At 40.7% G+C, this 25,962-nt stretch overlaps 1 protein-coding gene across 1 annotated transcript in view; it reads right to left on the reverse strand.

Annotated features, from left to right (window-relative positions):
- Nucleotides 1-22,688, reverse strand: part of LOC146137667 (thyrotropin receptor-like) — a 40,598-nt gene extending 17,910 nt beyond the window's left edge. The window contains exons 1-5 of the mRNA XM_083394419.1: nucleotides 22,404-22,688; nucleotides 20,731-20,815; nucleotides 18,828-18,906; nucleotides 11,688-11,765; nucleotides 5,442-5,516 (exon numbers count right to left, since the gene is read on the reverse strand). Of these exons, the coding sequence (XP_083250545.1) occupies nucleotides 5,442-5,516; nucleotides 11,688-11,765; nucleotides 18,828-18,906; nucleotides 20,731-20,815; nucleotides 22,404-22,637 (551 nt within the window). The 5' untranslated portion in view covers nucleotides 22,638-22,688. The remainder of the gene's footprint in view (nucleotides 1-5,441; nucleotides 5,517-11,687; nucleotides 11,766-18,827; nucleotides 18,907-20,730; nucleotides 20,816-22,403) is intronic.
- Between the last annotated feature and the right edge of the window lie 3,274 nt (nucleotides 22,689-25,962).

Here is a 25,962-nt window from a genome sequence, read left to right on the forward strand (position 1 = left end):
AAAAATTGGAAATAAAGCTAAACTTGACAAACCAGGAAAGTATTCCAACATGCACTAAAATGGTTTACCCCACATCTAAAGGTCAAGTAAAAGTGCATATGTTAAGATCGTATGACCAAGGTTTAAAAGTGAAGCATAAATAAACGGGGAAAAGATTATTTCTCTAATTCAAAATTAGCGGCTCTTGGAAAGGCCCTTAAAAAGATGCGAAAGAAAACGTTAGTTTTTGCCGCTTTGTTTTTCACCATTTAACATATATCGTGACAACAAAAACCGGCTAAAAACTTCTAAAATCAAGGAGATAAAATAAATCAGAAAACGGCATTGAAATTTAAGGCAAGGCCTTGCGCGCGAAACGAAGATCGACTCTCTTCCACCGATTAGCTGTTGTTCGTGGCTGACATGATCGGAAACTCCCGAATTGTGGGTCTCAAACCTGCTCGCGCGCCTGAGCCTAAGCCGAAGCTCTTATCAGACGCGCGCGAGTCGTACAAGAAGGCGAGATTGGGCGATTAGCTGGTGGTGTCAAAACAAGCGTTCGCCACGCCGCCGGGCAATTAGCAGCCGACCACCGGCGACCTAGGCATTGTTCCTCTGTATGTATAGGTGCTGTAAGACTGTATTAAAACATTAGAACGTCGAAGCGGGCCATTGCGCTTTGTTTGTGCGAAAAACACCCGCTGAAACTGTGTCGGCTAGGGTTTAGAACAACTCGCTTCGGGATTAATTGTGTCCCGTAATATCGGATTGGACTCGGTACCCGATTCAAATTGATATTATCGGTACTCGTACGATACTAGTGGGTGGTGTTGGCACCTTCTCATACGATAAAAATGTACATTTAAGATGTTTATTTCCTATTTAACCTTGGCGTAACGCACGCTCAATTTATTTTCACTAAAAATCGTGGAAAAATTAATTTCCCATAGCACAAAACAAAATTTCTGCCAAATAACCTGGAGAAAATTACAATCGCAGTTTTCAATTTAAATAAATTCCACCTAATTGAACAAAGTAATGACGTTTAGTATCGGGGCGGGCATTAGCATTTTTAGCCCAAAATACCGGGTATCGGAATCGCAGTATAATACCTCAAGTTCGGATATGGTTATTTGGGATGTCGTCTATTGTAATTCAACACGTTTTTTTGTGGTTCTCACTATAGTGATATCCTGTATAGGTCAGATTTGAGCGCCATCGATTAAAATGCTTCACGCCAGCCTTGTTGTTTTCCCCTCACGTGTGAAGCAATGCCAGAAAGTTGGGAGGTGGCAAAAGAGTAAATGCCGTCACGGCGCGTTTTTTTTAGGTTCGTGTTTGTTTTCCCCCGAGACAGATTCTCGCACCTAACGCGAGGCCACCCCGAATGGTTTTCCGTAAAAACGAAGCAATCAGGTGTGCTGCTATAAAAGCCGATTTAAATGAACTGAGTAATTTTCTAGCCAATAAAATTAGTTTCTGCGCATTTTATTCTAAATTTTTGCAATCCAGGTGAACATGTGTTTCCTTGCTTGGCGTTTTACAGAGAAATAGCAACATCCAGCAATCCTAAACCGCGTTCCACATAATATTACTCGTATAGGGAGATCTTGTTGCCAAATTTTATTGAGTATATTAGGTTTGGACAGGAAAACTATTATCTCGTTTCTATTTAACCTGGTAGTATAACGAATTGTACACAATATGTTAAACACAGATATATTAATAATTACCATATATAAAAAAAAAAGTTATACGCTGGTCTTTAACTGTATAATTTATCATACCAAAATAGGTAAATCACTTTAATCTATTTGACAATTGCAAATGTCTACTATAATCTAATCAATTATAGACTGCTATAATAGTGACGCTATTCCCGACAGACGTTATTACCGCTTGCGGTAAACAAGATGACCGACGTCATACTTTATTACATATTCGCGTTTGCCACTTGAGTGCCACTACAACGATTACACTTGAGCTCTTGAAAATCGCTCTGTTTTGGCGGCGGCCGCAAAATTAATTTGCCGCCATTTTTTCGGCCAGTGAAAACACTTGACTACCAATGAATAGCAGGTTGATGTTTTGCGCGTGGAGCTAAGTGAAATGTTGGGGCATTTTCCCGATGAGAAGCATTTCTCCGCACGACAGTTTTGACGATTTTAAAACTGGGTAATAAACAATATTGCGTTTTTCGTTTGAGGGAACCTGAAGTGGGGTTAGGGGGTCGGTATTTGCATACCCAAGTGGATATTCGAGACCCAGTCATGGCTTAACAAGGGTATTACCCGTTTCGTTTTTGTGGGGGCAGAAAAATATAAATATTGCGGCTTGTCTCTTCTTCCAACCGGTAAACAAAATATAAGGGACGGTTTGAGATAGGTGTAAAAAAGGAAAAGACCACAGCCTTGTCAAATTAAAAAATTTTCGACTTTGAATTTCAACAAATTTTAGTGTCAACCAGTTTAAGGTGGTTCAAACAGATTGCTGACCAAAAATCTGGTAAATTACCAAATTGTAAAAAATACATACCGATAAAGACAGTTTTGCCAATTTTAAAATTCTCAATCAATACTTTTGTTAACCTTCGGAAGTGGTTTGCAGGCAGCCGTGCGTGACCCATTAGAAGCGCCCCTGGCTCCGTATGTTTAGACAGGGGTCGTCACGCTCGACCGCCCTTTAAATTGCAGCGGCGGCTGAAGCACCCTCGAATTACCGAAACGCGAGATCGCCCCGCGATATTGCCTCGCGTAAATCGTGCGGCGCGAGATCCCAAGAAACCCGCGTGATGACGTAATCTTTAGCGCCACATCGGCCGTGACGTAAACAACAGGCGGGTGACGATCGATTCCCGCTTCGAGATTTTCGGTTTGACGACATTTGGAAGGATTTTGAGGTAGCTTTACGGGCGACGGATTTCTTTCGCAAATCCGACACTCCTTTCGTATTCGCATATCGCGGGTCCGGCGGCCAACATCTGACGGATTTTCGCGCGTCGCGATGCAAATTGGCGTGGATTAAAGCGCTGGCTTGTCGCTGAGCTTTTGTACACCGCACATCACGTACACAGGACCGGTCAAAATACACAGCACGGCCTCGGCTTTGCGAACATCACCTGCGCTCCAATGCCTAAAGACGAAGGCGGAAGCTTACGGCTGAGGCTATAAACCCGTCGTATATGGGCATCTTACAAAGCAGCAGCACATCTAGCAGCAGAATCAGTAAAGCGATTATCGCCAGCAACTGTGTAGCGCATTCTCCTAAAGCCGCAAGCCGCTTAGAGCGCGGGTTGGTCGGCTCGGCCAAGCCGCGGCGGCACGACGGCGAAATCGAGGCAAACCGCTTCCAGCAACAGAAGCAGGTCTCGCCAGCAGCGCAGATCGGCCACCGCATGTTTAACTCTGAAGAATCGCGTTACTATAGCGTGAAGGATCTCGCCGAAACATACGACGTGCGGAGTTAGCTGTTTTCTGGCTTTAATAACTGTAAAAAATCTTGCCTCCGATGCACTTCCAAGACGTTTATGGCCGTGGTTCGCAGGTTGTCATACATTTGAAAAAAATGTCGGGATGCAATAAAATTCCCAAACTGAAGCATCTTATCTAAATATGTCTCCCATTTTCACATAATACAGCATATTACGCTGTTGTAAGACAAAATAAGTGCCAATGTCGTATAAATATAATAATTGACATTTTTAGCTGTAACAAACGATAACTTGCGAGACTGATAGAGATTTTTAATGAGTGTTTCCAATAAAACACTCAGTATATGTTGTTTCTTAGTCTTAAAAGCCCTATAGGTTGTAAATTTGTTTTTAAAGCTGCTGCAGCGCGTAAAAAGGCTGAGCCCCAAGGATTTTCTTACGCTTGTCAAAAATTCGAACTATTTTGTGTGCCCTTTGTTCGCCTTTTCTCCATTCGCAGGAAATTGGAAAACGTAATTTATTTCTTTAAACCAGCAACAGGGGAGTAGAACGAAACCAGGGTATAATTCCAAATATATGCAAGTTTTTACCTTAATATACACAATCTCTTTAAAACTCGTATACTTGTTGTTTCTAACCTTTCTTAAAAACCCGAAGTAAAGATCAGAATAAAGTGTTTATTCCCAAAAAACGAGAGTGGGGTGAACATTACCATACAAAAGAACTGATGTGGGTCACACATGATTTTAATTAAACGAGCAATATCTCGCCGTCTGTTAGTTCAAGTCGCACTTAGGTCCATCACCCACCAAATGACAACACGCATCGACCTCGCAAAATCGCAATTGTCCGGGTCGCGGACTTCGTCATTTTGCGAAATTGAAAAGCGACAGAAAAGCGCATGTCGAAAGCGGTGATCCACAACGATCAAAACGCGACGGGACGGAAAACAAGAGAACTAGAAATCGTCTGAAATAGTTTTCCGCCTCTTTGAACAGCAGGGCCGAGCCACATCCGAAAACACCCTTAAAAGCCTATATGCGCATCGAACGACTTGCATGCAATGTGGGGCTGAAAATCAGTCATCGGGTATAACCACTCGCGTCAGCTTGAGTGTCATTGTGGCATATTTACGGAACTATACGCTTTGCCGTCCTTAATGGGGCTTTGAGTTTACTTTGCTGTAGTCCTACTGTTTTTTCTGTACTTTTCAGGGCGTCGTTTTATTTTTTAAGCGTTTAATTTCGTTAGCGGCTTTTGGATTGAAAACGGCCAAGTTTCCAATTTCATGTCGATTGGCGGTCGATCTTGGAAGTGAAGTAATGTACCGGCAAAGTTTAGCGTGGAACACAGACTCGCACTCAAAAGCGAGCGAGACATTGAAGTGAAAAGTAAAAATCGATCTTTCGCCATTTTTATCGATGTTTTTTCTCATAATTTGACATACCTCCGAAATAGTGTGTCGAATCACTTCAACCCTAGCGTTTAATCGATACAAAGTAGGGACTCGATGTATACCTGCATGGGTATAATGTACACAGCTGACTGGCGCGACCGATCTTAAGCGAACGGCAAAAACAGGACATTTTATCCCGCTTATTTATCGAAGGAAAGATCGATTTCAACCGCCTTCTAAAGATTATGTCCGATATAGCTCCAACGCGAAAAATCGTTTAGCCAGGATTACTATCCGGCTTGTTTGTTTTCTTACAACATTGGCTGAGGAAGGACAACGTTTGTATACTCGATATGCAACCCCTAATTTTTATCTCCCGCTACATTTTATATACAAATAACAAAAATGCTCAATGGTAAAAACAATGCCTGGCAGCAACAGTATATTCAACAAAACTGCTATTTGGGTTGGTCAAAAACGTATATTTACAGTATGATTTGCTCGTTATGTGGATATATATCTCTGTTTAACCTCTCTTTTTGCAGTATATCCCAACCTCGGTTTAAAGAAAGTATGTGAAAATCGCTTGGGGTGGATAAAACTTTATTTGGCTATCAAGGACTATAGCCCACTTACATGTATTGAAGCTTTAGAAATCCGGAAAATGTTCTCGCGCTGATGCTTTCCAGTTGATCGTCCAACTCCAGGTTGCTGCAAAACACAAAAACACATATACATGGATTATCCTACACGTTGTTATAATTCTCAAATTCCAGTTGAAGTCATTAATTACTCAAAGTCTCAGCCAAGTCATTATTATAGTCAACACCGAGTGATTACCGTTAAAAGTGCACGTTAAATTGATGAAATTTGTAAACACGCCCGGTCGTCCGGGTATGAGCAATAGCTCTACTAAAAATATCAAACTCGAAATTGAGATAACTTGCAAATGTTTATTAAAAAATATTTAAATGGAAACACTTAACTCTGGTCATTTATCCAAACGACTTGAGTCAAGTCATGTCGTTTACACAAAAAGTCATTTATAAACAGTGGTACCAATACTGTACACTAGTATATGTTTGTGTGGTACGAAAGCTGCAAAAGGTCGCAAATGCTGATATGGAAACAAGATAATGTAGGAAGTTCTTTGTAAAGCACAATGTTTCACATTCTTGTCAGTTTTATTGCCTATAAGTTAGGAAGAATAAAGACATGGTAAATTTGTTGGTAAGATACTGCAAAAACATCAAGTACTGTAAAAAACCCTAAAACTATAGATATAGCTTGTTTGAGTCTTAAAACCAAACAAACCTTGCGTGAAAGGGCATGGGGCTTCATGGGTGACTGCAGTTGTTACTTTCGATTAAAATATAGGTCCATATAAAGAGCAGGCGAGCCACACGTTTTCCGCCAGCAAACCGGAAAACGTAAACCACCCACCAGCACAAACGACAACAACACTAGCGTGATCAGGCAAAGTATAAATACGAACAAGAAGGTTTGGCTTGCTATTACTGTACAGGAGGCAAAGCGACATGGCTTTGGAGCGACAACTGTTTATCGAATCGTGATCGCATGCGCTGTCCGGCGGGCCGCAACCAAAACGTCAATCCCGTCTTAGCGACAACAAATAACCGCGAGCTCGCCGACTGGATGACTAGATGGATGGATGGTTGGATTGATGGCCAAAGGGAGAGGCGCTTCAAGCCGCAAGGATCAGCGGCAAGATAAAAATGCCCGAAAGCCCAAAGAGGCGCGATGCAGTCAGGCCATGGAGCGATTCATTCGAAAAACAAAGACCTCGAGGCGCTACACCGCGAGTTATCGGGATTAAGTCGGACTGCGATCGTTCGCGGATTAAGCAGCACCAGCAGCTAGAAGGTCCGATTCAATACTGGGCACGTTGAACTACGGGTCTTAGGCAGAGCGTATACACGGACTCCAGAGAATTACGGGGTTGCATCCAGGGTGACGTACGGCCCCAATAAGTGGCGTGGGTATATTTTGATGACCCGTGTGGGTTTTAACATACGATTTCCTCAAATCAAAGGAAATCTTACGTTAGCGTGGCGAGATTTTTCGCCAAATCCCGATCGTGTCCTTCTAGTGTTTAATCCTATTAGTCCGCGCCGCGTAAAGGAGATAACCCTGGAACAGCAGCTCGCTCCCAGCAAAAGTATAACGCCGCAACCTGGCAACTGATAACGCACTGCAGCCGACGGGCTTGAGTAAGATTAATGACGCCTGGCTGTCGGTTTACAGCTGCACTTACTTGGGTATTTCGTTGTTTTCGCAATAACGTCGGTGTTTGTTTGTGCTAAAGGTTTTTACACACCGGCAAAAGGAAAGCATGTTATAAACACTTGCCCAGTGAAAACCTTCTAAACTAAACCAGTCCTCGATTTGCTATAAATGCTATCCGTATTGGTTTAGTTACGAAAAAGGTTCATATATTATGAGCAGTTTTCAAGGATTTAGTTTCAACGGAAATATTTACGGTGTTTAAAAACATAATCCCGGAAGGGATCCGAAATCGTACAAATTTCTCCAACGAAGATCCCTGTAATCCTCCCATATACACATCTTCTAAGTGCCAAGGGCGGTCTATTTAACCGTTACACTTGCCGCCGACTGAACTCTTCAAAAACTCGTAAGGCGACTGTACAAAGGAAGCCAGCATCGTGTAAACAAGAACGGGCAAGAGTGCGAAAATACGCCCGATTCCGGCACGTTTTCCGACTTAGCGCATCAACCGCGAATCCACAGCGCGAAGAAGACAACGAGGCGGGATTAGGCGCCGGGATGTTGACGGGATGTTTGCTAAACGGGCGACGAAGGAGAATTTGAGCGCCTTCAGTTAGCGCTTGGCTGTACGACGGCAAACCCAATATGGATGTTTAAATATATCTATTGAGCACCATCTGACCGGTACTCAACCGATATTGGGATATTCAATTCAGATTCAATAGCAAACAGACATAGACTTTTCATCAATGACATGCCAGTCAAAGCACAATTTTTTAACTAAAAAAAAGCAAACTTATCAGAACATAGCAAATTAACAAACCAAGATAACAGTATGTCGTTAACGCTACCGAAAATGTTGCCCAAACAAAATTTGGCAAGTTTCAATTTCAATAGTTTTGCTAATTGATCATGTTTATGATTTGGGTGAACAGATCGGACGGTGCGCTTTAGCCAAAAATTAATTGCATTTTGCAACACAAAGTATTGGACCTCGTTTTTTCACCACCTGGTCCGTCCTGGTCGCTCCCGGCCGCTTCCTAGAAAAATCTCGATGCGATATCTCGGACGCGTTTGCGCGTGCGTGTGTGTGTGTGCTTGGTGTTAATCCACGGCGTGGCACTGCAAAATAATCAACTCGTTGCGCGAGCGAACACGTTGCCTCCGTATTGGCCGTCGATTGGCGATAATTTGTCCGCTAGATTACAGGGCGCTTTGCCGCCGAGTTACCGGCGCGCGAGTGCTCGCTCGGAAATGTTAAGGTAAGGGGTACACGGGAAACTAGCAGGCTTTCCCCAATTTGCCCTTATATTGTTTCGACGCTGGCTGTAAAGGCTTTAATTCGACGCGTGACACGTTTTCGACTTTTCTGGCCTTGTTGGTGCGAAGCGGCGACGAGCGTCCGCCGAATTCTGGAAACTTCCTTATAACGATGACGTACAGTAAATTAGGGGTCTCGTGGTTAAATATTAGCTTCTGGTGCAGCTGGTTATCTGTTTATCTCCAACCTTCTGCTAAATTGTGGAGCGTAATGGCTGGAGGTTATAGTAAAGACGTAATAAGAATATCAAGCTCACACGGAAGGAGGTATCATTTTGAACGTTTCGAATAACTTTTTATTCATCATCAAAATGAATAAAGAATGATTCGAAACGTTCAAAATGATACCTACTTCTATACGGGCTTTGATATTCTTGTTACGTTCTGCTAACTCTTGCCCATCTAGTAACGATATGAAACTGCTTCACCCGGAAAGCATCATGTGAGAACCTAAATGCCTTGTTTGGTTTTGTATGCAAAGAACTCGACCAACATGGCGTAAAAGTTTTGACGTCAAACATATGACTCATGCGCATTCTCTCGCAAACACTCTTCCAAGGTCGAGTGGCGCCCAAAAGTACTTGGTCAATAAAAGGCCAGACTAAACGTACTTGTGCCAATGGCCATATAGCAACTTCCAAACCAGGCAACCCATGTTACCCAACCCTTCAGTCGGATAGATTCTAAATGAAACTCATCCCAAGATTTAACAAGGCGACTGCTGCATCTGAAGCGGTATTGTAATTTGCGTACAAAGGACGATTGAAGGAACATAACTTCAACAGACTTTGAAATGGGAGCCCGTCGCCTTTCTAAGGGGTCATTGCCACAGAGGCGCCACAGATAAAGGGGTTTAAGAGTCGGTTGTCACGTTTTAGACATTCGCAACAGCGTCGGTCTTAAACAAGCAACGGGATTAGGGGCACTCAAGACGAAAAACAGCTCCGCACAATTTCGGCTTTTAAGACTGCATTAAGTGAATACACACCGCTTTGTTTCGCCTCCCTCCGGGGTTAATCCAAGTCCTTTCGGCGATCGTTGCACGCAAGTGGACCAAGAGATTAACCCACGGGGTCAATAACGTTAGTCATTCGTGGTCTGTAAAAGCACCTCACACTCCAACAAAACGTCCCGAAAAAACGGCAGTCAAAACATTGCAAAGTGGTAGCCTCCTGTATAAAGAAGTTTTTCCCATTTTCCAATACCGTTCCAGCAATCCAATATAATTCGAAGCTTTGAAACAAGATGCTTTCCCTTAATGTTTCATACTTTTCTTTTGACAGCTCACTTTTGGAAAACTCTTATGGAAGAGTAGAACCTTTGTCATAACAATTTTGACATAGTGTGGGTTCATAGAAACCATACTTTCAAGACATTTAAACCATTAAGCGATACGTGGGAAGAAACGCTACATCTACACAGTTGACGTTAATCAACTTGACGAGTGCGCCCACTACTTTCCTTCCACCGTAAAATTGCGCACTCGAGATAAAGAAAACGCAAGTCAGTTTTTCGGCGGAGGGAATTGTTTGAGTATGCTCCTAATGAATGTCGGTCAGGTATCATGCCGCATTGACGCGGGCACTTATGGAAGATGCTGTATTCGCTTGGAGCCACACAACTTCATTATCCATTGTTCGTTATAGACTGATGTCGCTTGCCCTAGCTTTTCGCAAGCTCTAAATCAGAGGTAAACCAACCTAAGGCCCATGGGCCGGATGTGGTCTGCCGTCTGTTTGAAAAGCTAGGCACGACGCCATTTTTTATACCTATTGATGATTTTAACTAATACGTAAATGCGCGAAAATTTATTATTTCATCCAGCATGTCGATATAGTTTTGATAAAATCGTTTCAGGCTAAGGGCGCCATGCTTATACCCTGGAATAAACATTAGAGTTTGCCAAATTCGTATATCTAAATTTTGGCCAACTCGGTATATCAACACATTACTACCCCTAAGATGTAATTATACATTTTTAAGTCGAAATACCTTTTTAAATTGCTTAAAAAATAACTCTTTATAAATTTAGAGCAACACAATTATCAGTTGAAATTTAGTGCGGCCCGAATAAACCTTTCTGAGTATAGTTTTTATGGCCCACGACAAAAAATGGTGCCGACCCCTCATCTATCAACGAAATAATTGTGTTATTAAACAATTAGTTTTGGTCAAACTAGTCTTGAAAGTCGATGGTCTTCAGAATACTCATATCCATGTCTATCGAAAAAAAGGAAAGATCGCTTGCGTTAAAACACAAGCTTAACTGTTAAACCTGAAAGTGTCAAAGATCGAACCTCTACCAATCGAAACAGCTCTTGTGGTTGTTTTGTTTGTCTCCAACGTTTCAGGTCATACTCCGGTCGTTTCAACCAGGGTTAATAGCTGGTATGGCATGACAAAGGTACAAAAGAAAAAAAGAAATGTTTTGGTCGATAATTGCGTGGGAGAAACAACTATATCTATTGAACCTCTACGTTCCACTGCCTGGTTAGCTCTTGCGGTCCGCATGCATCCCATAATTGTTGCGCTTCTGACAGAGCACCCAGCAGTCTACACTACAGAAAACGTCGAATACCCATGGCGCCGTGAAATAGGAGACGGGTTTGCGGCGTTTTAACCTTTGCGCACCACGGCAGTATTTCATCCATATTTCATTCGATCGGCGGCTAATTTTAGTCGCGCCGCCGGTCGAAATAGATTGGGTGTCCGTTTAATGGCCGCCCGGCCTTCAAGTGTAACCGTATTGCGGTTCCGTGATCGAATTTTTTGTTACACAAGTCGTGACCGTCTTGGGAAGGCAGACAAATCGATCCGGCCTTAACAGAATATATGTAGTTGTGCAAACCGCGCCATCGATCCCACTGTACGATTTATGTCGGTTGCAATTTGTTTTGCAGCTGAAGAAATGTGTCTTTATTCCGAGCAGACAACCATGCGGGTTATTATTATTATTCTTTCGTGACTGTCATGCCACTAACATGATCACTCGTAATTTCTTTTCTTTTTCAATTAGGATGTTGTGCCTTTCTCAATACTATAGACTTTTACCAGGCAGTCGGCTGCGTTTTCACCTCATGATATATCACGTTAATAGGGTTATACAAGGTTAGACGGTTTCATTTAAAGAGGTTGCTTAGGTAGCCTATGACTTTCCATCAGTATAGTAGTCAAAAATCTCTTTTAGACCTCTGTTACTTATTAGATTAGAACAGAGCGTCCCTTAGGCATTGGACCACCTATGGACTTTCGCCTTGTTCAACCTTATCACTAAAACGTTAAAAAACTATTTAGAAAATGGTAGCCTATACTTACAAGTTGTTCAAATGCTGAAGCTGCGTCTTGTTGAATGAGCTTTGTCCAAGGGCGTGAATGGACGTTCGGGAAAGCGTTCTGCAACAAAAGTTAATAAGGCCTAATAAAATTATGAAATAATTTGTTTAAATTGTATTAGGAATTAACTTTTTCTAAAATTCGAACGGTTCAATTTGTATGGGTAGCAGTTGGACTTGCACATGATCATAGCTCTATATCAGGCCTACAAAGCTCTTGATGGTTCAGTAGCCCCAACATACAAAAATATTTTGACGGACCGTCTACTAAGTTGGTGTAACCTATGTAACGTTGTCATGCAAGCGAAACAAAGATATTCCGAAAAACCTCCAAGGTCACTTACAAGGAACGTAGTTAAATATCGTATTGTTGAGGTTATAAGATGCATATGCAAGACTGTTTACCCTATTAAAGTAATAAACCAAAACATGTTATTACACGTCTATGGGCCACATTATATTTTACTTCGAAACAACCACAAACTGGTTTCTATAGAAATAACCACATTCGATAAAATGTGAACGGTTTAAAAACAATGAGCAGTTATGATTTGCTAAATTGCTTGTATATCCCGACTAATAAAATGGCGATGTACTTAGCGGAATCCAAAATCCAAACAGACCAACTCACTAACCCCCCTGGGTATGTCATAACAAACATAGCACAGAAGGTATAGTTTACATGTATACCTCACTCTCCGCTCGGGTTTAACTTTGTTGGATTTAAGGATCAATGCCTAATCGCCAAAACACGATCTTTAATTGGAGAGGAATCGCTCGTGTTCACTTTACACACGTTTTACGGATGGCGGCGAAAACGACTTTTGCGTTTTGTCGCAAAGAGCCCTCATTATTGCCGAATGTCGTAAATTTGCGCCTGTTATCGCACAAGCTTCCATACGAGAGCCGCAGCTGTTACAATCGGCTTAATTTCAGCAAACTTGAAAACATAAAGTAAAAGTCCCGAAAAACAATATTCGTTTTAAATTATCAGCTTAAGTCTCCATTAATAATTTAAAAACGATCCCAACGCTCGTAAAACTTATTTTCCAATTTGGTCGCTTACAAAACTTTTGCGATGGGCGTTCGACAAGCTAATTACGTTATTCAGTGGTTCGCGATCAGCAAACGATATTGTAAGACAGCTTTGGCTTAATGAGTTAGGGATCCTGATATATGTGTAATTTGGAACACAATACTTCGAACACTTAACTCTAAGCTCGGTCATGTGAACAAAAAAATTGCGAGTCCGGCTGGAATATGTCGTCACCGCATAAATATGAGTCTATTGTAAATTTGGCTAAGACAAATAATTGCACATGCACTAACGGCTGTTATTGAAACTTAAATTGAGCATTTTGAGCGAATAAAATAAAATACTTTAAATGGAAACCCGGATAAAAGGGTTTTCTGTTGTTGGATTTTTCACTGTTCTCAGAAGGCGACAAATTTCAATCGATTTTTCGCCATATTCTCTAGTAAGCCGAAGAGCTAGTAATTCAGCTGTGTCAAAAAATTGAAACCACTATACAAAATACTCATCTAAGTAATTAGAAATGTATAACCTATAGCCACCCTTTTTTAAACTTTAGATAATGGATCTGGCTGCTTTGTGGTTGTTTTTCAAGTTGTCCAAAGGTTATAGGAATATGTAAAACACAATTCTGCTGACACTTTTATGTTACGTTCGCTCCAAATCGGATTAATTCTGGTGTTTGAGTAGGGTGAATCGGAAGTAACCCAAGGCCTTGAATTAACAGCCTCCAGGGGCTCACTGCGCGCAAACCTAACATGCCAGAATCAATTATTTATCCGTTTATGTACCGCATGATGCGTTCTTTAAAAACGCCGATAAATTGCCTTGTGACCAGGTTTAGCCTTAATGCTCAGATTTGTTGCTGTAATTATAGCTGATTATGTTTTTTCTATTACTCTACCAGTGCGTTCAATATTAGAATGAGTTTGAGAAAAATGTGAGTAACTTTTTATTTTTGTGAATGCTTGTTTTTGCAGTCAATATTTTCCGGTTCTGTTCTAGCTGAAAACCTTTCTTATTCGTATAACAGTATATGAATGTTCAGTATAAAGCAACTCTATTTGACTTTATTGGAAGAAAACTATTGACTCGCCAAGTTTCGGAATAAAAGGTGCTGATTAAATCGAGATTGTTTTCGATTAAGGCAAAGTAGAATTTTATAAGAGCATATATAAGATCTAACAACGATAGTAATCGACTGCCGTACTTTGAAACTTTCCCCACAGTTTGCTGTAAAATCAGTGTCGAGTTTACGTTTTGTGGTTCTCCCGAGCTTTTTTCTTCGGTTACCTTCAGTATATCTTAGGCTTAAGGAAGTACCATGCATCTAATCCTACGGTAGAAAGAACTGGTTGAATCATCGTTGAAACGCGTTAAGGCGACAGTACAACAGTGGTTCTGAACGGTCTGCGTCAACTTTCCTGCCGGTCCGCCAAATATATTACAATTTTACATCTCAATTGCAAAATACAAGACGTTGAAGGCTTGTCCATCAAATTTAGAACTTCGCCAGCTTCGTAATTTGCAGCATTGTGACGTAACATAGAGTTAATCGTCAACTTCGAACTTTATCGTACGTCACAATGCTGCAGGTGTTGTGCCCAACTGTTAAACTAGGCTACAACTCGTTTCAGTCCTAAACTTGAAGACCAGTTGTGCGTGAATGACTTTAATAGAATCACGTGTAACACGTATGATATCAAAAAGACAGAAGCCAATTTCTTGAACTTTGAAGTTTTCGTTATTTGCTTTAATGCGCATACTTTTGTCGTAATTACATTTTGGGTTGATTTGTATTTTTGAAGCTCCACCGGTCGGCGAAATTTGTTTTGAAATTTTAGTAAGCAATAAGGTTGAGAACCACTGCGACTACAGTAGGTTTCTATAAGCCAAGGCTCGCTGCTTGAGGCTGACTGTTTCCACAATAGCTTAACAGACCTTGTTGGCGGCCCGGCGCAAAAAAATGCCGTAAAGCTTATTAGCCAGTTTCGCAACACCGGCGGGCCTTTTGTCTTTTGCTTTGCTTGAATTTCACGGCGGACCTCAGATCGATTAAGCGGCCATTTCACCGCCGACTTTGCCCGCTTGATAACTGGCGGAGATAGGCCGGAAAGGTTGCCGGCCTTGACGCTTTGCTTTCGCGCTGTGTTTTTACGTGTGTTATCACTAGTGAGTTAATCACTGAAAAGCTGCATTTAGAAGTGCAACTGCTAGAATAAACTTTGACTATGCTGTGTTCTGCTTTTGCTTAGTTGTCTTTTTTTTCTTCATTTTTATGCGCAGACAAAAGCTAAGAATTACAATATGCGCATATGTTGTTAAACGTTTTTGAACCATAAGTGCGTAGCAAATATCTGGAATCGAGCAGCTTTTAAGTCAACGTTCAATATTTCTATAATGTCGAAATAACAGGCTGAAATTTTCATACAAGACTCACATTAACCTAATCTAACCAGATATTACATTTTCAGAAAAAAATATTTATTGAGCTGCTTGGTTTCCATTGGTAAACCAAAATAATGTGTCAGTTCAAAATTAGTGCAGATATTCAGTTACTTTCAATCGCATTTATATTTCCTATTTGCACACCAGTGGTCCCAATTGACGTATATCACAGGCCAAACAGACGTAAACATAAAATACCTATCTAGACTGATAACACCGAGTCGTATAGCAAACATACGAATCCATTTTAATCGCGACTTAACGAGCAATAACCCGCGTCAGCAAATTCGCGATAATCCAAGTATTTATTTTGACTTTCAAGCTTTGTAAGTGAAAATCAGCTGAATTCCTTTACGTTGTGCGTTAGAACTTGGTGAAAATCAACGACGTAATATGTGCCTAAATTACGAACATTTTGAGGCAATTATCGCTTCCACTAAAGTAATTTAAAAATGTAAATTTTCGCCTTGTTTCAAAGACGGGATACCATTTGAAAGTTGCCCCTGATACGTTGAAAGCCCGGCCGCGAGTTCTACTATTTCTGTAACATCCATTTTGGGAGAAAATCTAACGGTTAAGCGGGGACAAAAAAGCGAATATCATACCGTTTTGGCTATAGTACGTTGCCTTTATCTTGCAACAAAAACTAACGTCAAAAGGTCGCATCCCTTGTAGCGTAACGAAAGGTACGTAAACCTCCGCGGGAGCTTTGTTTGTTGAGCGACGCTTGTCCGAGCAGATTTGCGACACAGGAAATGTGTTAGTGGGTTTGTTGCCGCAAACTTAGGGTTTGTTTGGCTCTCGGATGGAGAAAGGAAAGGTTTGATTTTAAACGATTTTCGAACCCGAAATTCGGGGCTAAGGTTTCGTCGTATGCGTCGAAGGGAGGTGTTTTAATTGTTTTGCCGGCTGCACGGCTGTTATGGTTCTTTCAGGCGAGGTTGTTGCTGCTATAGGGAGAAACTCTGTATCTTGCAAAGGTTCGGTTGTATTAACTATTTATATTTAACTTTGTTCGATTTAACACCGCTCTGTCCAAAGGTTGTGTTTATTTACCACCTTGTGTCAGGTTTGCTTTGGGCAAAGCGCTCTCACTGTTCTTTCCTGCAACGTCGAAAAGACGACATAACGGGAGTTTTTAAGGAGAATTACCGCCGTTAAAACTGCGAACAAACGTTAAAATTGTGCCGGAAAAAATTCGAAGTTCAAGTCATGTTAGTTCGCATGTCCTCCTTCAACCGATAAAACGATAAAATCGATTGGGCGGGGATTTAATCTCTTGCAGATTTAAGGAGAATTAACTCGTTTTCCTGCCGGCTTGCCTTCAGCAAATATCTATTGTAGTCGTTTAAAATTTTTTTTTTCTGCAAGGTGCACACAACCAATTAAAAGATGCGTTCTCTATTCGTAGAAAATAATTAGTGTTTTTTTTTTTTTTTTCGACAGCATAAACCAAACGCATAAGGCTTAAATTATAGTATCAGCTAAGTAGAAAATGTAAGTGCGAAACCATTTTAATTGCAATAAAAATACTAAAGCCATTATATTCGATAAAATCGACACTTTGTTAAATCGTTTAATCGTCACTTGAGTTTTTACAGGGATAACGGGGTGAGGTATTGCCGAAACATTTGTAAACAACTAAATGTCGATTTTATCGAATATATCATGGCTTTAGTATTTTTTAAAACTTAATGTTTTTCTTTTAATTGCCTTGTAGACTTTCCGAATGATGGTGTAAAACAGCCAGCGGCTTATTTTGGACAAAGTCGTCATGTTTTTGTCGGAAATTGGGCTCCAATAAAAGGCGATTTTTATCCGACTTCACATTTATGCGCCCCAAGATTTCAATAACAGAAATCGGCCCGAAAAACGCTTGACCCGACTGATTAGATTTTTTTTATTACTTCCTATATGGCGCCGACCGTTTGAAAAACATTAGGAACCAGATACAAAAACGAGATAACCTTTCCCAGGTATGGCCAGAAAACTTAATGAAACATTTATTATACATATGTGATAAAGTGTTTGTATTTTCATTAGTCGCGACGAATTTTTTTAGTTGTTTACTTTGACGTATTGTCCTAACATTAACGCAATATAAGCCGATAGAAAAGGACCGCCTTAATTTTACACGCGAATAAACCATAGAAATGTGTATTGTGCGCCTAATTAGAGCAAGATTAAAAACGAATCTTCCAGATGCTGAAATACGCTGCGCACGTACTTGAAAAAAATGATTCGTGTATTGCACGACTGATAGTTGTCAGATGCTCTCACGGGCAAAATGCAGTTTTCGTGTTATCCTGTGGTCCCCGCCAGCGATTTACAAGCTGTAGCCGTCTATACTTTAAGAGATGTAAAACTATATAACTTGGATATATTGATGGGCGTTTTCGTCGAAGTTTAAAAGACCCATATAGAACGCGTACATGAAGTATATACGATAAAAAGTGTGTGGTATAGTGGAGGGTCTATCTATAGGCCGAACTAACGTTTTTCTATTATTTTTTTATTAACCGTATTAGATGGCAATAATCGAAAAAGTTTTACCGCAAAAAAGTTAAGTTTAAAATAGAACGCATCGCTGCACAATAGAAACGAGTTAGTCATACAGGAATGTTACCGGCAAAGCCTTCTTGCGCTAATTTCTATTATACAGCCACCAGGGCATTTAAAATTCCTCTGTAGCCCGCTATACTGAACCCTCGGCCAAAGTATCTTGTAACTGGTAAACAACGGCGCGATTGTAATTCCCTAAGCTTATTGATAAAGATTTTACGTCCAAACCGTTAAAATGTAACATTACTCGGCTCTGATCGATTGGCGCCAGAAATAAATGACCTCACTGACTTGAAACATTGCATAATATTTTTTAAGCACGCTGTCATTGCGATACATTTTAAACCAGATTGCCACTTTGGTTATTGCTTGTTGTCGAATCGCATTCCTATGTTGTATTATTTTGCAGAATTAGCATTAAACAGGTCTTGTGCTATACATCTCATCTTTTAAGCAGTACTTGTTATCACCAATATTTTTAAAAAAAATTAGAAATTGATTTAGATAACTTAAAAAATCGAATTAGATATTCCTGTTAAGGCAAAAAGTTTTTAAGTCTCCCATGACACCTGAAAAAAAACCTAGGTCTTCCATGTAATGCGGATTAAAGCGCAAGGTTCCCAAAACATTTCACAACAGGTCGATGGACATGACAGCAGACCATTGCGACGGTTTCCAATTTGTGACCCCATATCTCTTTGCTTATGCGTAACGGTTGTATTTGTTGGGTAAATCCAATTTGAACCACACCTAGCCTGTTCGACTTAGTCATTTATTTCAGTTGATTTGGTATATACTAATTTTCTCCGATTTTTGCATTTGTGTATATTCATATAAATGTTCAAGATTTGCTAGTTTGGGTGAAAAGTGAACCTCGTGTAAATTTTGTTACTTGTTTTTTTTTTTGCCAGCCCACCTTCATGTATACTGTTCCTAAAATTAATTTGAAAAATAAAAAAATAGGTCAATTTTGGCCGTATAGGGTGAAAACGGGCTTGTCAAATCGACGCAAACATGTTGAAGGGCAGCCAGATCTCGTCACTATTGTTTGTAAAATGTCAGATTTCCAACATGACTTACATTTGCTCGGTGACATCCGGAAAGCGCGTGGGAATGTATTTGACGTTGAAGCACTTGGCCACGATTCGCGCGGTCGCATCTGCAATGAAGAAGGGAAAATGCAAAACTTTTAAAGCTGCTTTTACTCAAAAGGGTCGTCATTTAGCCTGTGTTTTGGTGGAAATCTAATGGGTGTCTAACTTATAACACGTTGTGATCTATACTTTTCCTATCATAGAAATATATAACAAAAATAATAAAAAACGTTTATTTTTGCCAGTTCATTGGTAACGAATTCGATGAAAGCTGTCATTCGACCAAATTATTTTATTAGAAAAGCGGAAAACAACGGTTTTGCTTTGGCACAACTTATGAATATAGCCATGGAAGGCCACAGTTGTAGAGTGTCGAACGCCGACCACCCTCCATATGGGGTCGTCTTTGCTCTCTACATATTAATTGTCAGACAAGGCTTTCCTCCAAAAACGCGGGCATTCTTTCGTTTCCGCCCTATACCCTAGGCCTATGTGCCTGGAAATCGCGATTGCCTATCTGCGAAGAGGTGCTGAGAGATTAAGATCGCCGTCATGTATAGCCGCCCAACATCCAATACGCGTACAGCGCGTACACAGTGCATGTGTTGCAGGAGGCTGTGTGTGTATGTATAGAGGGCGTGAGTCAGAAGACCGGTATTCATTCGGCCTATAGCATACGACCGTTCAGTCATGTAGCCGTTTTCAAGGTTTTCGTGCAAGTTGGATCGTACACGGGAGGCTTTTCAAACAGCTTTTTCCCGATTAACGTCTCGTGACTGTATATGCGAGGACCTTCTCCTTAATGCGTTCGCCTTGTTCGCGTTTGCCCACACACATGCACACTCGCATTTTTGAACGTTGTTTATCGCAACACTATAAGAGCCGGAGAAAACCTTAAGCGAAAAAAGGTTGCGCCATATTTACTCGGTTTTCAAATCACAATGATAGCGGTAGCGTTGGGAATTGGTTAGAACCCATGTATGAAAAAATATTATTCTCCACACCATTGGATGATTACCCCAAAATTTAAACGGGTAATTCGGCAATTTAGGATGTCATTTTGCCAGTAACATGTATTGCTATATGCAGGCCGCTGAATAGAAAAAAACAGCAGACCAGCTTTGTTGATGTTTTTAATTTTAATGTTCATAAATGTATAAAGTTATTCTTGAGTTGTTTAATCCTTAAATAATTGCAGGTGATAGACCTCAAATAACTGCAGGTCATGTCCGTAATAATGCGAAAAAAACGTGTAGAACGACTGCTCGTCACAAACAACCAATTTGGCCACTGTTAAGTTAAAAAATGAAGCATTTCGTCACGCTTATTACCAAATTGCCTAAGTTATTTTTTATTGATTTTCAAAGTTTTTGATTTAGCCACTCCTTGTTACCATCACCATCCACAGAAAAAGTACTTGGGTCATTTTTAGGTCTTTTCCCACTCCCTTGTTCAAAAAAATGACTTAGGCACTTTTTCTATGGATGGGGATGGCAACAAGGAATGACTTAGGCAAAAACTCTGAAAATCATAAAAAATGACTTAGGCAATTTGGTTATGAGCGTGACGATTTGCACTAAAACTGCATACAACATTGGCACTGTTTGAAATGCCGAGGTTCGACAAGTGCCGATTTTATGGGTCGATTTCAATTGCTAAACAAGCCATATACGCGACCGCGGACAACACGAGAATCAGGCAATGTACGTACACGTTTCGCAAATAGACGGCGCCACAAAGAGCAGCGGAGAACATTTGAGACTGCGACACTTCCGATGAGGTCGCAAAAGACCGCTGAAAATCGTTTAAACCGCGGCGGCAGCATTCCGCGTTCGAACTCGATCTAACGTCAAACTTAAACATAAGTCAAAACCAGGAGTTTATCCTACCTTCGTGGGCTCCTTTGACTACCTCGCAGCAGCAAGTTGAGGGCAGTCCGGCGCACTCGGCCACGTCCGTAGGCTCGGGACACAACTGCCAAAACAAACACCGGCTGAAAATCGAATTCGTTTGTATGGACGACAAATATTGTACAGTTGTTTCACAGCCAACTAAAAACGAAGCGGACGACTTAACTCATTAAAAATCATTGCTTTATTGAAACTTTATTTTGATAAGGCAGGTTGATATTGGAATATGCAAGAGGTGAACCAAAATTCGTATATATTCGTATAGAATCAATGCCTTTTCATAATGTTGAAATAACTAAAATATTTCGAAATGCTATACCTATATTCCAGATAGGTTTGATATTCAAACTCATTAGAATCTCCAACCATTATGTTAAAAAACAACCGAAATGTTCGCTTGCTTGTTTTTTTGAAATAGGTAATGTTGACCAAAGATCTTTGTTAAATAAGACATGCCCTTGATATCAAAATGATTTTTTGCAAGCGCTATTTAAAATAAGAACATAAGTGAAGACTTATGAAGACTTATGGACTTATGTTTCGCAAAAGTTAAAATGTATAATATGATTATATTTGATTTGACGGTAGCGGGGAATTTCGCAACGACTCGTCATTATTTACGTGACCTCTTGTGCAAAAGTCGAAATCCGGCTTATGCGATTATTTTTGGAGCAAACTGATCAGGATTAAGGAGCGTTTTTGACTCGGGCGGAAAACAAATTCGTTGGAAACAGTGCGTTTTGAAAAGCAGCGCCCTGCCCAGGATTATTTCGCCCTGCCTAGGCAATCTGGCAAATGAAAACGAATCTGTCGTGCAACCGATCCATTTAAGGTTTTAACGCTGTTTACTACAAAGAATTGCATATCGTTGTAGCAGATCAAGCTTAGCACATTCACCTCAATTATATAGGATGAATGCCTGATTGGGGAGGGGAAATCTAAGATTGCTACAATATGTTTAAACTTATTCTTTTAGGAAATGACAGCTGAATGTCGTTGTTAACTTTTTAAGGTTTGCTCATGTTATCCTTTTTTTGGTTTATACTTTACTTTTAATTCGGAAACACGCCATCGGTGGTATGAAATAACAAAATCGTACTTCGATATGTATGCAAGCGATTTCACCGAAAAGGATTTAGTTTCCAAGATAATTTCACTATATATCATTGCAATGTGGTGGTCGGAATTTAGTCCATGAGAAGTTTTTATCGACATGTAAAATATCTTACGCAAGAATCTTGAAAGGAAACATTCTATTTATTTACCGCCTATATAGGCTATATCGTTTTATATGGTTGGAAAAGTTGTCAAAGCGATTTTAATCTGTAAATAATCGTGTATAAACAAACAAACAGATAAGTGTAAATAAACTCATATCAATGTAAAAGGTTTGTACATTATCCCAGTATCACCATGATTTAATACCACAGACTGTCAAAACATATTAACAATAACATGATCAAAATACATCAGCAACCACCGATCATTATTCTACGCTGTGGTGGTATATAAGAACATTAGCACGAGCGCGCGGTCTTTAACGGGCGAAAGCAACACGTTGTGACCATCATCGCGGCCCTTTAATTGAGTCAATTAGCGACGACGGGAGAGAGAGACCTTGATAAATAATTGCGCCTAAAGTAAGACCCCACCTCGCTAAATCTGTCGATTTCCACCGGTTTTGAGATGGCCGGTACGGTGAGCACGGTCGACGCTGCGATCACAAGCAAAATGGTCGTCGGCGCAGGCATTCCTGGAAATGTGTTGTTCAAAGCTTGTTTTCGCCGTTTGCTGCTCGTCCGCTCTTCGCTCGGCCCGATCGTTTCTTTTCCTCGAGGTTTTTTGGTTGCGATTAAATGTCTTCTCCGATTAGGAAGCGTCGGCATACATTTGTAAAGGTACTTTTACGGTTTGTACAATTATTATTTAGCTTTTACCTCTCTGTAGACAGCATCCAATGAAGTTTAGGAAAACTTTTAAAGAAGACGTTTTGTCAAACGAAGCGTTGGGAAAACCTTTCTTTTCAAAAACTTAACCGTAATTTTCAACTTGTTTAAGCCAATCTCGGCTTACGTTTTCACGATTTTTTCAGAAAAAAATTTGACGTGTAAATATCCACATTTTTTATTGTAGGGGTATTCCAGGAAACCCTCCACTTGCTAACAAGTAAGACTGCTATTTTGAGGACATATAGAAAACCTTTAAAGGCCTTATGGAAAATAGGCTTTCTTTAAATACTGATAATGCGTGAAGTGGTAGTTTAGGGGCAACTTTATATAATTTCACGATCATTGTATAGCACATCGAGGTATATCGTTATCATCGTGCTGTTTTCTTAATCAAAAATGCGAGTGAAAACGTATACGTCGCATATACGTTTCTTATAATTTTATAAAATTCACTTTCACGCTTTCGTAGGGTCTAATAAACTGGCCGAAAAAATTATTCAAAAAATTATTCGTAGCCAAGAGTGACGGGTTTAATGAAATATGACTTTCACGTCAACTTAGCATGTCTAATTAGGAGGCCGACACTGACTATTATCAAAGTACAAACCTAATTCATTTAATTACATTAGTTCTCCCTAATCTATAAGTTTGCAGCGGTTGAACAGAAAATAAAGCTCGGCAAGTCCCCTGACTTGATTTTCTAAAAAATAATTGTACAAGAAAAATAAGCTATATTTGCGAAGTGCTGTTGAAGTCAACCTTATTTGGGGGGTCGCGAACCCCGGGTTCACAAGGCATAGCTGCGAGCCAAAGGCCAACGAAATGTTAAAAACTTCCTGCAGGCTGCAAAGTGATCGCCGGGCGCCGTCTCGCTTCCTTAACTGGGACTATACTTCGTGCTTATTCGTTCACCGCCGAATCCAGCGACGCCTTGCCGAACGCAAAAAGTGCCGCACTCTGGTGACCTTTCCTACCTTTGCGCTGTTTGTTTCCTTCGGTTTAGGTGCGCTCGTCGTTTAGGAGCCCTTTCCTTTTCCTCAACCGCTTTCGACCTGCGTTGTGTGATGTTTATCTCGATCCAAAAAACCCGCAGACCGGTGGATAGCGAAGCAAAGCCAAGTTCGATAGTTGGTGAATAGACGGCTTAATTACTGGCGGTTCCCTATTATCTGAATAAAGATTCAGAGCTTTTCGTCTTGGCTGATTTTGTTCTGAGAGTTGCTTTACTAGCAGTTTACAAGCACCTGACTATAGCCACGGTAGCATGTCAGATTATCCCGCGCGTACAATAGGCTCGGATTCCGGGCTATTACTGATTGGATCAGGTTGCGTTCTAACTACCTCACAACCCTAAAATACCAGGGGTAAACACTGACACAACCCTACCATGGGCCTGTCGCCCGCGTCGGACACCGTTAAAAACTGCCGCCGAGCCCCTATCTCTCGTTATATACTCCATCATAAGGCGGCCACCCAAAAAAGTGCATTCGCCCGTGCCTATACCTGAAGCAGCGATTAAGACGTTATGCGTCGCGCGCGCTAACCGGCCTATCACGTCGCTCTGCCTAATAACCCAATGCCGGCGTCGCTGACTGGCCTTTTTCTTGCACTCCGACAAGAAGAAAGCTATCTCCGATGCTGCCTTAAAGACAATGCGAAAAAGTCAGTCGCTTTGCCCGATGCGCGTCATCGGCGGTGGTTTTTCCAGCGGCCGGCAACTCTGGGGCGGTCGCAATTACGCAAGTCGCGGGCGGGATTGGGGCGATAATGAACGGCGGCGGCCTTGCGCGCGACGTTGCAGTTTGTTTGTTGTAGCGCGCGAGAAGCCTGTTGCACTTGAAACCGCACAATCAGCGATAAAGCAAGTCTGTCGTTGAATTGTGAGTGCTGGCGACCATAAGGATGTTTATGCGTGGCGCCACTTGGTAAAGTTATAGGGTGACCCGGGGACAAATGGCTCCATGAATCCTTAAACTCAAAACGCAAGATTTTATCATGAGTTAGTACCGACTTTTCGGCCGCGGTAATATCTATTTTTATTTGCATTAACAAAAATTTCAAGAACTGAACTTTTTGTTTGTGTTTTATTGTTTGATTATATTAATGCAGTGTTTTTCAATTTCGTTCGCGGCGTTTCAAATACGAAGCGTAAGCCTAACTGCGAAGCTTTGGCGACCAATTCGCTTCGCTGTACTTTTTGTCGACGAGCAAACAAAGCATACGACATTATACATAAAGAAGTTTAAATTTAATTAATATATGCCATGTCTTCGTAATGCTTCCGTCATTATTTACAATAATAGGAGAAAACTTTTTTAGCATTAATCTCAATGTATGTAATAATATAAAACTATAGTGCAGTCGGCGGCTCAACAAAATCAAACGACCAACATTTTGGGGTCGCGACCTATGGGCTGAGAAACGCTGTATTAAACTAACAACCGCACTTTTAGCTTAGTATATAAATTATAAATCATGGATAATATTGGTAGTAGACACACTTCACACATATACTGGTCTTCGGTGTTTAGTCCGATTTGCGTCCTTTCCGCTTTGTAAATTTCAATAATCTTCGCAGAATAAAAATATTCTTCGTAAACACTAACCTTATTAATTCAAAACACACCCAGACTCAGCATCAGAAGAAAAATAACTGTACTAATATTTAGAAGTTTGTAACATCGTTACGTTGAAAGGGTCGCAAAATTCGCTGCGTGTGCTTTCGAATTTTTTTTCGTAGAAATATCTGGAAGATCATGGGCCTCGTATGCTTAAAACAACCGTTTCCCGTAAAAAAGCTCACATTTTATAATAATCTACCACGAGTTCAGATGACACAAATGATGTGTATCATATATGAAACAATCACACATATAAAGTACCTTGTAAATCGTTGGAATTATACTTCAAACAAAAAACAAACGCAACAGAAAACAATCTCGCGCTTTATTCGTGTTTGATGCGAAACTCCAACCGTATATATCCCCATTTCCCATCTATTGCGTATAGTTACACGCAATAAACACAAAACATTTTGAATCAGCAATTCTATTTTCGGCAAATAGTTGGGTTTTAATTTGCGCCGCATCGCTATATCTGTTATGCTTATCACTCCGAATCGCCCCAGCGTGCCAAATACGCCATTTGGCTGTTGGGGTAGCCTACAGCAAGAACATGAGACAGAAAGTCGATTGTTTTCGTGTGCCTTAAATGGTAGCCGGTGGAACAATTTAGATCAGGGGTTCTTAGCCTTTTTTGTATG

The sequence above is a fragment of the Ascidiella aspersa genome, chromosome 7 (assembly GCF_963924565.1).
Source record: "Ascidiella aspersa chromosome 7, kaAscAspe10.2, whole genome shotgun sequence".
Lineage (NCBI taxonomy): Eukaryota > Metazoa > Chordata > Ascidiacea > Phlebobranchia > Ascidiidae > Ascidiella > Ascidiella aspersa.